This window comes from Hyla sarda, chromosome 2 (genome assembly GCF_029499605.1).
Source record: "Hyla sarda isolate aHylSar1 chromosome 2, aHylSar1.hap1, whole genome shotgun sequence".
NCBI lineage: Eukaryota > Metazoa > Chordata > Amphibia > Anura > Hylidae > Hyla > Hyla sarda.
The window spans coordinates 37,297,903-37,312,800 of record NC_079190.1 but is presented as its reverse complement, the minus strand read 5'-3'; the positions used below and the strand labels follow the sequence as shown (position 1 = coordinate 37,312,800).

At 45.9% G+C, this 14,898-nt stretch overlaps 1 protein-coding gene across 3 annotated transcripts in view; it reads left to right on the top strand.

The window, feature by feature from the left end:
* PGR (progesterone receptor) overlaps positions 1-14,898 on the top strand; it is a 92,749-nt gene that overhangs the window by 38,240 nt on the left and 39,611 nt on the right. For all 3 annotated transcript variants that reach the window (XM_056561540.1, XM_056561541.1, XM_056561539.1), the window contains one exon: positions 1,446-1,562. In XM_056561540.1, the coding sequence (XP_056417515.1) occupies positions 1,446-1,562 (117 nt within the window). The remainder of the gene's footprint in view (positions 1-1,445; positions 1,563-14,898) is intronic.

Here is a 14,898-nt window from a genome sequence, read left to right as displayed (position 1 = left end):
TATATATATATATGTGGTAGCCACGGGGTGTTAGCCACTTTGTGACGCCAGGGCACCGTTAGCCTATTCATGATCCGAGGTTGGAGACAGCTTCTCCTGGGCCAGACTCGGGTAGTGAAAGAACACATCAATGTCAGGTTACGGATAACTGTCTATACTGAGCAGGTGCAGATGTTGATACACGGACAGTATGCTGCAGAGTGAGAGGATGCAGTGTAACCCCTTGGGAGCCCTCTTGCCTTGCTAGGACTTGTGGTGCTTCACCAAATGGGTGGATACTGCATTGTAAGATGGGTTGATTGATCCTGGTAGCTAGGGTTCTGTCAAGGTATTGTAGACTTCTCCGTCGGGTCATGAACTTTCACCATACGGTTGATCCTTGCAGAATGACCGGATTGAATACATTTGACTGGGGCCTTCCCTTGAGACTTCTCCATACTCAACACCTTAACCACACTGGTGCTTAGCACGAGCTCTCCCTTAGACTGCTGGAGATGAACTCTCAACTGGGACAACTCCTCCCCCACTACACTATAATGTTGGTGTTCCCATTAGCAGGCAGGGTCGCATGAGGTTTACACTGCGCTCTCTTAAGGGGACAGTAACACATGAATAACATTTATACAGATAACAACAATATAATTAATTAGAAAAAATATATTACTCAACAAAGTGCAAACATAATTAATACTACAATAAGTCCTTTAAAGGGGTACTCCACTGCAAAACATCTTATTTTAAATCAACTGGTGCCAGAAAGTTAAACAGATTTGTAAATTACTTTACTATTAATCCTTCCAGTACTTATCAGCTGCTATATGGTCCAGAGGAAGTTATTTTCTTTTTGAATTTCCTTTCTGTCTGGCTGACCACAGTGCTCTCTGCTGACACCTCTGTCCATTTTAGGAACTCTGCAAAGGAGGATAGGTTTGCTATGGGGATTTGCTCTTACTCTGGACAATTCCTAAAATGGACAGAGGTGTCAGCAGAGAGCACTGTGGTCAGACAGAAAGGAAATTCAAAAAGAAAAGAACTTCCCTGTGGACCATACAGCAGAGGATAAGTACTGGAAGGATTAATATTTTTAAATAGAAGTCATTTACAAATCTGTGCATAAGAAGAAAAATGAAAGGTCGGCACTCACCGGATTTCCAATTCAGCAGGTTTTATTGCACAATACTCACAGCCATAGTACAGTTCTAGGGGAGACAACGGATGGTAACAAAGGGGGGTACTACATAATTTACAAATCTGTTTAACTTTCTGGCACCAGTTCATTTAAATAAAAAAAAAAAAAAGTTTTCCACCGGAGTACCCCTTTAATGGGCCCAACACCTTGTACTGCAAAGCTGCCCAAAGCAGTCCGAAGCCACAGGACAGCCATTGGTGCTGGGACACCACATATATAAATATAAAATAACCTGGATTTCCCTTCCTCACTGCAGGGCAGCACAATTACTTATGCGCTGGACGGAATGACTGTATTGTGGATAAAATCAGAAGGAAGAATTGTCCGTCCTGTAGACTGAGAAAATGCTGCCAAGCTGGAATGATTCTGGGAGGTAAGAAGCATGTGATCACCTATCTGTGCAGCTAAGAGGACTAAATAAGCCATTGACTCTCTGGGCTTGCTGGGAGTTGTAGTTTTGCAATAGCTGGAGGGAAACACTGGAAAACACTGGACTAAACTTAACTTTGGTTGTTGGTCCTCTGTTTATGGACCCATGTCTGTTTCAGGCCTTGTACCTGTCCTTTCAGGTGACTTTTCAGGATAAGCTGTCCTGTGTCTGTACATAAGGAGCAGCACTATTTCTGGCCATTATATGAGTTGTTTATGGTGTTTTTCAGCAGATTTGTGAGCAGGTGGTCAGCGCTTTCCCCTCCGCCCTCCATAGACTTGTATTGTTTGTTTTGCAGACACAGGACAAAGTTGAGCTGATTTACAGAGTGGAATACAGTTTTACAGGAGAGGGGGAAAAAGCTTGATACCAAGAGAAAGAAGCATTTTTGTCTAATATGATATATTACAAAGTTTCATTTTTTTTGCTTGTACTATTGATCTATGTAACGTTTGTTTAAATGACAGCGCCTATTGAAAGGCTACTCTGCATCATGTTCAGAGCTTAAAGTCTACTCTGCATCATGTTCAGAGCTTAAAAAGTATACTCCGCCCCTAGACATCTTAGCCCCTATCCAAAGGATAGGGGATAAGATGTCTGATGGCGGGGTCCTGCCGCTGGGGACCCCCACGATCTCGCCTGCGGCACCCCTGACATCTCTTGCAGGGAACAGACTCGCTCCTTGCCGGATGACTGGCGATGCGGGCGGAGACTCGTGACGTCACGGTCACGCCCCGCTCGTGACATCACACCAATGCCCCTTCCGGGTCTCGGTGCTGCACCCGACGCTCTGAACGAACACCGGGTGCAGCAGGGAGATCACGGGGTCCCCAGAGGCAGGACCCCCGCAATCAGACATCTTATCCCCTATCCTTTGGATAGGGGATAAGATGTCTAAGGGCAGAGTACCCGTTTAAATGTCAAAAAGGTGATACTGACAACAGGATGCACGACTCCTCCCTTTCCCACCCCTTCTTGTCTGGATTGATTGACGTTCAGAGCTCATCTTCCAGCACTGAGCTCTGTTTGTCAGTCATTCAAGGCCAGGAGGAGAGGGGGAGGCAGGAAGTATGTATCTGTGGTAGCCAGTAGGATAGATGATGAGGGTTCTGGTGGGTGTATAGTCCTCAATGTAAATGGTACGTGACAGGGTGGCATACTAACCCAGTGTCCCTCTGTGACTCCACCCCTTTTGTCAGTAACGTTATTCCCGTGTATAAAGTGCCAGGATTAGACCTTTAGACACTACGATTCTGTGAAACAACTTGTAAACGTTACTGAACTCCTTTTGAAAAATCCAATGAAATACAAATGCTTGAATGCAGTTTGGTGGGTCACAGCTTTGGAGTCAGAAGAATGAATATTTGGTCACTGTCCCTTTAATTAACGCTTTTACAGCAGCTTTATTGAATTTGAAAAACTTTAGGGGCTTCTTAGCATTGGCATGTGTACTATCTAATGCAGATGTTAATGTTCACTGGCTCTCAAATTAGTCCAAAATTACTGAAACTGCTGGGTGAGGATCCTGATTGGTTCACTGTGGTGCAAGGTGCAAACTGTAGACTTCCCTTTACTCACTGTCTGATGGCTTCTGTGACACGTCAATCGAAAGTTGCATTTAGGGAAATCTTCCTAACGTGGTAGTCAGGCAGCACTGACTCAACCGTTTGGCCGAATAAAGATCAGTGTAATTCAGAGAGGCCCTTGTCCAGCATTCTCCTCTTTTATTATGACAAAGTTCTCACTTTTGGAGACCGGAATATTGCAGAACATTATCCTCACAGCATTGTAGACCAATGTATATGACATTATGTGGCCCTAGGTGTAGTTATGCCTAGCAATAGTATGGGCTAGGAAATACAAAGGAAATACATGTTGCTGGCTTACTGAAACTCTCAGCAAGTGCATCATGGCTAGAAGATATTACTCTGTCAAGACCCAGGCCTAGACTAGTTCTAACAGGTTTGGACCTTCCTCTTCTCCTGAAAGTTGGGTTGGGTTAAGGACTTTCTCCTGGCTAGGAGTAGAATATGGCCAAATTACAAATCAGCTGTACAGTAAATGCACAAAATATTAACCCCTGCCACTATATGCAAGACCTCAGTGTATGCATTAAATTAAAGGGGTATTCCAGGCAAAAACTTTTTTTTTTACATATCAACTGGCTCTGGAAAGTTAAACAAATTTGTAAATTACTTCTATTAAAAAATCTTAATCCTTTCAATAGTTATTAGCTTCTGAAGTTTTCTGTCTAACTGCTTAATGATGATGTCACGTCCCGGGAGCTGTGCATGATGGGAGAATATCCCCATAGGAACTGCACAGCTCACGGGACGTGAGTCATCAAAAAGCAGTTAGACAGAAAAAAACAACTCAACTTCAGAAGCTAATAACTATTGCAAGGATTAAGATTTTTTAATCATAGTAATTTACAAATCTGTTTAACTTTCCGGAGCCAGTTGATATATTAAAAAAAGTTTTGGCCTGGAATACCCCTTTAAGTGCAATGTACATAAACATATTTTCTGGGAATCTGGAGGACTGAAGCCCCCAAAATATCATCCAAAAATAGGAAAAAGTGAGGATTAAAAGGTCTATATAAAAATAAAATCTAAAAAAATAGATTTATCTTTGAAAACAAAAAGCGTTCCACAAAATTCTTCTAAAAAGGTACAAAAATAGCCATAAAATCAACAACATAGATGTCAATTCATCGTATTGAGTGATATATCTCCACGTCGCGTACATGATCCGAGCCCTCACAGTTTGGCTCCTTTTTCCTGAATAGGAATTTTCCTTTTGAGCGTCTGCCAAGCTGAAGAGAATTCTGAAAACAATGTCTGACGTCTAATAAGATATAAGAGCAATAAAACAAGAAACAGGAGGAAGTCTTCATATCTCAGGAAAAGGAGGTTCTGCCTGTTTGCCGATTGCATTGGGCCAAGTTACATGGAGCAGTCGTAGACATTTACTGTATTTTTTTTTTGTAAAGGGGGGTATCTTTAGGCAAGGGGTACAGCTGGATTAAAGGACATATGCAGCAAAAAACAACTTATCCCCTCTCCACAGGATAGGGGATAAGTGTCTGATTTCCTGCACGAGGCCACGACTCTGCTGCGGCTCTCCCGTACAGGAGGTGTGCTGGCCGCAGTGTGACGTCTTGGCCAACACAGCTCCTCCATGTTGTTCTATGGGAGAGGTGGGGAGGCAGCATTCGTGCCACCCCGTCTCCCATAGTACTGTATGGGAAGGGGGCGTACCGTCAACCTCAGAGAGGTCAACGCTACAGGCATCAGCCGCTCACATAGAGTGGCAATGCAGAGCCCCATTTGGGAGATCGCGGGAGGTCCCAGCGGTCGGACCCCCCGCGATCAAACACTTGGATAGGGGATAAGTTGTTTTTTGCTGCAGGTGTCCTTTAATACTAAATGCCACATTGACAGATGATACTGCATGTTTGATATTCCATGTTCCTGCACACAGTGGCATACCTACGCTTTGTTGAACCCTGCCCCCTCAGGGGGAGCACGCCAAAGTGTAGGTCCAGCACAGGCATACATGCTGGCTAATGAGGAATCCAGGATACTTGTACTAGATCCCCAAGCGAGCGAGCACTGCTTCAGCTGTATTGGCTACACCACCTACTTATCTAGCTACCTGGCTCCCTACCTGCATAGTTACCTACCTGGCTACCGACCTACATAAACAGATACCTACCTACCTATATAGCTACCTACCTATCTACCTGGCTACCTATCTACCTACATGGCTGCCTACCTAGCTACCTACCTAACTACCTACCTACTTTCTTACCAACCTACCTACTTATGAAGAATTTAGTCACTGTCCCTTTTACTGAATGCTGCTTTCAAAGATACTTTGCAGAAATAGAGCTTTAGTGCTTTGGCTTTTGCACAGGAAATATGTTCTCTGGAGATATATGTAGCTGCTACAGTTTCTGTTACTCTAGCTTACAACCTAAATTACAGAAAGTACAGGACGAGGATCCTCACGAGGGGTAAACCATTGTGTAAGGCATTTACCCTTTTGGCAGTCCTTTCTGACATGACACTTAATGAAGCACTACTCTGACTTGGTATGACTCAGTAAATAACAGCAAGGCCCTTGTTCAGCATTATCCTTTGTCAGTTTCTCAGTTGTTTAAAATGGAGGAGCTTGTTTCATGGCCAATCATTTCCATGAACAATTTCTTATCACTTGGTCTCTTTAGATACTTGTAGAAACTCTTCATTACATAATTACTTATTAAAGGGGTTATCCAGGGAAAAACTTTATATATATATATATATATATATATATATATATATATATATATATATAAAATCAACTGGCTCCAGAAAGTTGAACAGATTTGTAAATTACTTCTATTAAAAAATCTTAATCCTTTCAGTACTTATGAGCTGCTGAAGTAGAGTTGTTCTTTTCTGTCTAAGTGCTCTCTGATGACACCTTTCTCGGGAACTGTCCAGAGTAGAGGCAAATCCCCATAGCAAACCTCTGTGCAGTTCCTGAAACAAGCAGAGATATCAGCAGAGAGCACTGTTGCCAGACAGAAAAGAACAACTCAAATTCAGCAGCTGATAATTATTAGAAGGATTAAGATTTTTAATAGAAGTAATTTACAAATTTACCAATGTTTAACTTTCTGGAGCCAGTTGATACCCCTTTAAGATCTATGCTAGATATCAGGTTCATCTATTTCATTTTCTATTTCTTCCTGAAACTGCTGTACTGACGAGGGACAATCACCCTGAAACAGCTGTCTCTCTGTTTTGGCTAAGCTCAAATGTAGTATCTGTTCTTATCAGGCAGTCAACTGGTAGGGATGGATGACTGCATGGCGGAGGAGGTGTACCAGGGTGTTCTGGGGCTGGGGCCACATAACCAGCTCAATGGCTGCCCTGATGTGACCTATTTCCTCCAGGTCTGGTCATTGGGCAGGAGGGTGTAGATCCGAGGTACTTTTGTGCCTCGGGGAGTGTTCACCCTGAGGTGCCTAAACTCACTGGATGGATGCCCCACTGAGTTGGAGCACTGCACCATTAACTCTTCACCTTGGCACTCACCCTTGGTATCCTGGGCTTCTGGATAGGATCAGGGAAATTTTTATAGATTCGGCCGGATGTCCGGGCAGTATATTTGCACTCATCAACAAATGTATTTTCTTTGTTTGCCACTATACATGTTTGTTTGTAAACATGATTTGTCAGGATGCGGTAGCCCTTCTGGGTGTCCCTCCTGGTGGTCTAGGGGAGGTGTGTGTGGCCATCAGGTTCCTCACCTCCCTGCAACCCCCGGGTATCTTTTCTTCAGCCTAGATGCCATAAGTATACAACTCCTTCGTTAAAGGGTACCTCTCATCAAAAAAACTTTTGATATATTATAGATTAATGTATGCAGAATAACTTCACAATTGCATGTTATTAAAAAATATGCTTCTTTCTATTTAATTTGCCACTTTGAAGAAATGACCACTAGGGGTCTCCCTACCAGTCCTGGCAGCAAGCATTTCAGACTCATGCTGGAGTCCTAAACACTACGAGCTGCCAGTCTGCTTTGTTCACAAAGGAGAACATTCAGAGCTGCCAGCCTGCTTTGTTCACAGCCTGTTTGGCTGTGAACAAAGCAGGCTGGCAGCTCTGAGTGTTTAGGACTCCAGCATGAGTCAGAAATGCTTGCTGACAGGACTGATCGGGAAAAATACAATAGAAAGAAGCATATTTTTCATTAACATGCTATTGGAAAGTTATTCAACATTCATTAATCTAAAATATATCAAAAGTTTATTTGATGAGAGGTACCCTTTAATGACTAGGTTGATGCAAGGTGCATTTGTGGCCCCTTAGTAGCTTCGGTGAAAAGGGGCATGGAAGTGTAGGTTTGTTGGGGGGTCTCTATCCTGTTGGAGAAGGGCTTTGCAATAGACTGCATCCTTTGTGCATGTTTCTTTAGTGTGACACGTTTGCACTTCTTGCACTTTGAGTGATAGAGAGCACGTTCCTCAGCTCTTAAAAAAAAAAAGAAAAAGCAATTTCTCCCTGGTGTACACGGATTCGGTGAGTGCTCCATCTATATTCATCCTTCAATTGTTGAAGTATGTAGGACTAGGCGTTGCCCATCCACACTCCCCATCTGTCTTACGTCTCCCTGGTACACACAGATCCGGTGAGTGCTCCATCTATATTCATCCTTCAGCTGTTGAAGTATGTAGGGCTAGGCATTGCCCATCCACACTCCCCGTCTGTCTTACGTCTCCCTGGTGTACACGGATTCGGTGAGTGCTCCATCTATATTCATCCTTCAATTGTTGAAGTATGTAGGACTAGGCGTTGCCCATCCACACTCCCCATCTGTCTTACGTCTCCCTGGTACACACAGATCCGGTGAGTGCTCCATCTATATTCATCCTTCAGCTGTTGAAGTATGTAGGACTAGGCGTTGCCTATCCACACTCCCCATCTGTCTTACGTCTCCCTGGTACACACAGATCCGGTGAGTGCTCCATCTATATTCATCCTTCAGCTGTTGAAGTATGTAGGGCTAGGCATTGCCCATCCACACTCCCCGTCTGTCTTACGTCTCCTTGGTGTACACGGATTCCGTGAGTGCTCCATCTATATTCATCCTTCAATTGTTGAAGTATGTAGTTTAGTATGGAGTTTATTATTAAAACCTTAGGCTACATTTAAAGCACGCTTTGAGGCATTTCTTACTGGTTGCCCAATAAATAGTTTTTATAGGTGAAAAATGTAAAATGTTGGAGATATTGCACTATTCTTGTGCACTGCTAGTCCTTGCAGTCATCGAATCTCCTGCCTCCTCATTCAGGAGAAGGGGGGTTCATCACCCCCACCCCCCCCCCCCCCCTCCCGAGTCCATGGCAGGTCCCTGTGCTTCTTTTCCCTTCGTATTCTGTTTTCCCACCTTCTCCACACTCCTCCACATTTTCTAAGTATCTTCTGGCTACAGCAATAAAGATATGAAGAGAGCTTTATGTTTGCAGTCAGGGCTCCTCTTCAAAATGTAACCACAAAATATAAATATACAGAATGTAATCCAATCGGTATTTATATTATGTGGTTAGGAGTCAGGAGCTGCTTATCAGAATAGTCCTTACATACTACTTTACAATGAAAGCTATAGAAAAAGTGTAAATGGACATATGTTAGAAAAGCAAATCACAAAGAGAAAAAAATTACAATTTAAAAAAAAGATAAATATGAAAGAATTTTTCCTTAGAATGATGGGTCGCCTAGATTTGCTAATTTTTTTTCATCTTTTTCTATTTTCTGATATATTTTTTATTTTATTTCATTTGTAGTAAAAATTATGGTGGAAGCCATCTTGCCTGGGCTGTTTTTAAACATTTTTTTTTTTTTTTTAGAATTTTGTTATATACTATCTTGATTTCTTTGTGAGGGCTAGATTTGTAAGCATGCTCTGTGACCTGTGACATCTGTCCACCATCTCATGCTGTGCACTAGTGACATCTGTCCACCATCTCATGCTGTGCACTAGTGACATCTGTCCGCCATCTCATGCTGTGCACTAGTGACATCTGTCCGCCATCTCATGCTGTACACTAGTGACATCTGTCCGCCATCTCATGCTGTGCACTAGTGACATCTGTCCGCCATCTCATGCTTTACACTAGTGACATCTGTCCACCATCTCATGCTGTGCACTAGTGACATCTGTCCGCCATCTCATGCTGTGCACTAGTGACATCTGTCCGCCATCTCATGCTGTGCACTAGTGACATCTGTCCACCATCTCATGCTGCGCACTAGTGACATCTGTCCGCCATCTCATGCTGTGCACTAGTGACATCTGTCCACCATCTCATGCTATACACTAGTGACATCTGTCCGCCATCTCATGCTGTGCACTAGTGACATCTGTCCGCCATCTCATGCTATACACTAGTGACATCTGTCTGCCATCTCATGCTGTGCACTAGTGACATCTGTCCGCCATCTCATGCTGTGCACTAGTGACATCTGTCCGCCATCTCATGCTGTACACTAGTGACATCTGTCTGCCATCTCATGCTGTGCACTAGTGACATCTGTCTGCCATCTCATGCTGTACACTAGTGACATCTGTCCGCCATCTCATGCTGTGCACTAGTGACATCTGTCCGCCATCTCATGCTGTGCACTAGTGACATCTGTCCGCCATCTCATGCTGTACACTAGTGACATCTGTCTGCCATCTCATGCTGTGCACTAGTGACATCTGTCTGCCATCTCATGCTGTGCACTAGTGACATCTGTCTGCCATCTCATGCTGTGCACTAGTGACATCTGTCTGCCATCTCATGCTGTACACTAGTGACATCTGTCCGCCATCTCATGCTGTACACTAGTGACATCTGTCTGCCATCTCATGCTGTGCACTAGTGACATCTGTCCGCCATCTCATGCTGTGCACTAGTGACATCTGTCCGCCATCTCATGCTGTGCACTAGTGACATCTGTCCGCCATCTCATGCTGTGCACTAGTGACATCTGTCCGCCATCTCATGCTGTGCACTAGTGACATCTGTCCACCATCTCATGCTGTGCACTAGTGACATCTGTCCGCCATCTCATGCTGTGCACTAGTGACATCTGTCCACCATCTCATGCTGTGCACTAGTGACATCTGTCCGCCATCTCATGCTGTGCACTAGTGACATCTGTCCGCCATCTCATGCTATACACTAGTGACATCTGTCTGCCATCTCATGCTGTGCACTAGTGACATCTGTCCGCCATCTCATGCTGTACACTAGTGACATCTGTCTGCCATCTCATGCTGTGCACTAGTGACATCTGTCTGCCATCTCATGCTGTACACTAGTGACATCTGTCCACCATCTCATGCTGTGCACTAGTGACATCTGTCCGCCATCTCATGCTGTGCACTAGTGACATCTGTCCGCCATCTCATGCTGTGCACTAGTGACATCTGTCTGCCATCTCATGCTGTACACTAGTGACATCTGTCCGCCATCTCATGCTGTGCACTAGTGACATCTGTCTGCCATCTCATGCTGTGCACTAGTGACATCTGTCTGCCATCTCATGCTGTGCACTAGTGACATCTGTCCGCCATCTCATGCTGTGCACTAGTGACATCTGTCCGCCATCTCATGCTGTGCACTAGTGACATCTGTCCGCCATCTCATGCTGTGCACTAGTGACATCTGTCTGCCATCTCATGCTGTACACTAGTGACATCTGTCCGCCATCTCATGCTGTACACTAGTGACATCTGTCTGCCATCTCATGCTGTGCACTAGTGACATCTGTCTGCCATCTCATGCTGTGCACTAGTGACATCTGTCCGCCATCTCATGCTGTGCACTAGTGACATCTGTCCGCCATCTCATGCTGTGCACTAGTGACATCTGTCCACCATCTCATGCTGTGCACTAATGACATCTGTCCGCCATCTCATGCTGTGCACTAGTGACATCTGTCCGCCATCTCCTGCTGTGCACTAGTGACATCTGTCCGCCATCTCATGCTGTGCACTAGTGACATCTGTCTGCCATCTCATGCTGTACACTAGTGACATCTGTCCGCCATCTCATGCTATGCACTAGTGACATCTGTCCGCCATCTCATGCTGTGCACTAGTGACATCTGTCCGCCATCTCATGCTGTGCACTAGTGACATCTGTCCGCCATCTCATGCTGTGCACTAGTGACATCTGTCTGCCATCTCATGCTGTGCACTAGTGACATCTGTCCGCCATCTCATGCTGTGCACTAGTGACATCTGTCCACCATCTCATGCTGTACACTAGTGACATCTGTCCGCCATCTCATGCTGTGCACTAGTGACATCTGTCCGCCATCTCATGCTATACACTAGTGACATCTGTCCGCCATCTCATGCTGTGCACTAGTGACATCTGTCCGCCATCTCATGCTGTGCACTAGTGACATCTGTCCGCCATCTCATGCTGTGCACTAGTGACATCTGTCTGCCATCTCATGCTGTGCACTAGTGACATCTGTCCGCCATCTCATGCTGTGCACTAGTGACATCTGTCCACCATCTCATGCTGTACACTAGTGACATCTGTCCGCCATCTCATGCTGTGCACTAGTGACATCTGTCCGCCATCTCATGCTGTGCACTAGTGACATCTGTCTGCCATCTCATTCTATACACTAGTGACATCTGTCCGCCATCTCATGCTGTACACTAGTGACGTCTGTCTGCCATCTCATGCTGTGCACTAGTGACATCTGTCCGCCATCTCATGCTGTGCACTAGTGACATCTGTCCGCCATCTCATGCTGTGCACTAGTGACATCTGTCCACCATCTCATGCTGTACACTAGTGACATCAGTCCACCATCTCATGCTGTACACTAGTGACATCTGTCCGCCATCTCATGCTGTGCACTAGTGACATCTGTCCGCCATCTCATGCTGTGCACAAGTGACATCTGTCCACCATCTCATGCTGTACACTAGTGACATCTGTCCGCCATCTCATGCTGTGCACTAGTGACATCTGTCCGCCATCTCATGCTGTGCACTAGTGACATCTGTCCGCCATCTCATGCTGTGCACTAGTGACATCTGTCCGCCATCTCATGCTGTGCACTAGTGACATCTGTCCGCCATCTCATGCTGTGCACAAGTGACATCTGTCCACCATCTAATGCAGTGCACTAGTGACATCTGTCCACCATCTCATGCTGTGCACTAGTGACATCTGTCCGCCATCTCATGCTGTGCACTAGTGACATCTGTCCGCCATCTCATGCTGTGCACTAGTGACATCTGTCCGCCATCTCATGCTATACATTAGTGACATCTGTCCACCATCTCATGCTATACACTAGTGACATCTGTCCGCCATCACATGCTGTGCACTAGTGACATCTGTCCGCCATCTCATGCTGTGCATTAGTGACATCTGTCCGCCATCTCATGCTGTGCACTAGTGACATCTGTCCGCCATCTCATGCTGTGCACTAGTGACATCTGTCCGCCATCTATGCTGTACACTAGTGACATCTGTCCGCCATCTCATGCTGTGCACTAGTGACATCTGTCCGCCATCTCATGCTGTGCACTAGTGACATCTGTCCGCCATCTCATGCTGTGCACTAGTGACATCTGTCCACCATCTCATGCTGTGCACTAGTGACATCTGTCCGCCATCTCATGCTGTGCACTAGTGACATCTGTCCGCCATCTCATGCTGTGCACTAGTGACATCTGTCCGCCATCTCATGCTGTGCACTAGTGACATCTGTCCGCCATCTCATGCTGTGCACTAGTGACATCTGTCCGCCATCTCATGCTGTGCACTAGTGACATCTGTCCGCCATCTCATGCTGTGCACTAGTGACATCTGTCCACCATCTCATGCTGTGCACTAGTGACATCTGTCCGCCATCTCATGCTGTGCACTAGTGACATCTGTCCGCCATCTCATGCTCTGCACTAGTGACATCTGTCCGCCATCTCATGCTGTGCACTAGTGACATCTGTCCGCCATCTCATGCTATACACTAGTGACATCTGTCCGCCATCTCATGCTGTGCACTAGTGACATCTCTCTGCTATCTCATGCTGTGCACTAGTGACATCTGTCCGCCATCTCATGCTGTGCACTAGTGACATCTGTCCGCCATCTCATGCTGTACACTAGTGACATCTGTCTGCTATCTCATGCTGTACACTAGTGACATCTGTCCGCCATCTCATGCTGTGCACTAGTGACATCTGTCCACCATCTCATGCTGTACACTAGTGACATCTGTCCGCCATCTCATGCTGTGCACTAGTGACATCTGTCCGCCATCTCATGCTGTGCACTAGTGACATCTGTCCGCCATCTCATGCTGTGCACTAGTGACATCTGTCCACCATCTCATGCTGTACACTAGTGACATCTGTCTGCCATCTCATGCTATACACTAGTGACATCTCTCTGCCATCTCATGCTGTGCACTAGTGACATCTGTCCGCCATCTCATGCTGTGCACTAGTGACATCTGTCCACCATCTCATGCTGTGCACTCGTGACATCTCTCTGCCATCTCATGCTGTGCACTAGTGACATCTGTCCGCCATCTCATGCTGTACACTAGTGACATCTGTCCACCATCTCATGCTATACACTAGTGACATCTGTCTGCCATCTCATGCTGTGCACTAGTAACATCTGTCCGCCATCTCATGCTGTGCACTAGTGACATCTGTCTGCCATCTCATGCTGTGCACTAGTGACATCTCTCTGCCATCTCATGCTGTACACTAGTAACATCTGTCCGCCATCTCATGCTGTGCACTAGTGACATCTGTCTGCCATCTCATGCTGTGCACTAGTGACATCTCTCTGCCATCTCATGCTATACACTAGTGACATCTGTCCGCCATCTCATGCTGTGCACTAGTGACATCTGTCCGCCATCTCATGCTGTGCACTAGTGACATCTGTCTGCCATCTCATTCTATACACTAGTGACATCTGTCCGCCATCTCATGCTGTACACTAGTGACGTCTGTCTGCCATCTAATGCTGTGCACTAGTGACATCTGTCCGCCATCTCATGCTGTGCACTAGTGACATCTGTCCGCCATCTCATGCTGTGCACTAGTGACATCTGTCCGCCATCTCATGCTGTGCACAAGTGACATCTGTCCACCATCTCATGCTGTACACTAGTGACATCTGTCCGCCATCTCATGCTGTGCACTAGTGACATCTGTCCGCCATCTCATGCTGTGCACTAGTGACATCTGTCCGCCATCTCATGCTGTGCACTAGTGACATCTGTCCGCCATCTCATGCTGTGCACTAGTGACATCTGTCCGCCATCTCATGCTGTGCACAAGTGACATCTGTCCACCATCTAATGCAGTGCACTAGTGACATCTGTCCACCATCTCATGCTGTGCACTAGTGACATCTGTCCGCCATCTCATGCTGTGCACTAGTGACATCTGTCCGCCATCTCATGCTGTGCATTAGTGACATCTGTCCGCCATCTCATGCTGTGCACTAGTGACATCTGTCCGCCATCTCATGCTATACATTAGTGACATCTGTCCACCATCTCATGCTATACACTAGTGACATCTGTCCGCCATCACATGCTGTGCACTAGTGACATCTGTCCGCCATCTCATGCTGTGCATTAGTGACATCTGTCCGCCATCTAATGCTGTACACTAGTGACATCTGTCCGCCATCTCATGCTGTGCACTAGTGACATCTGTCCGCCATCTCATGCTGTGC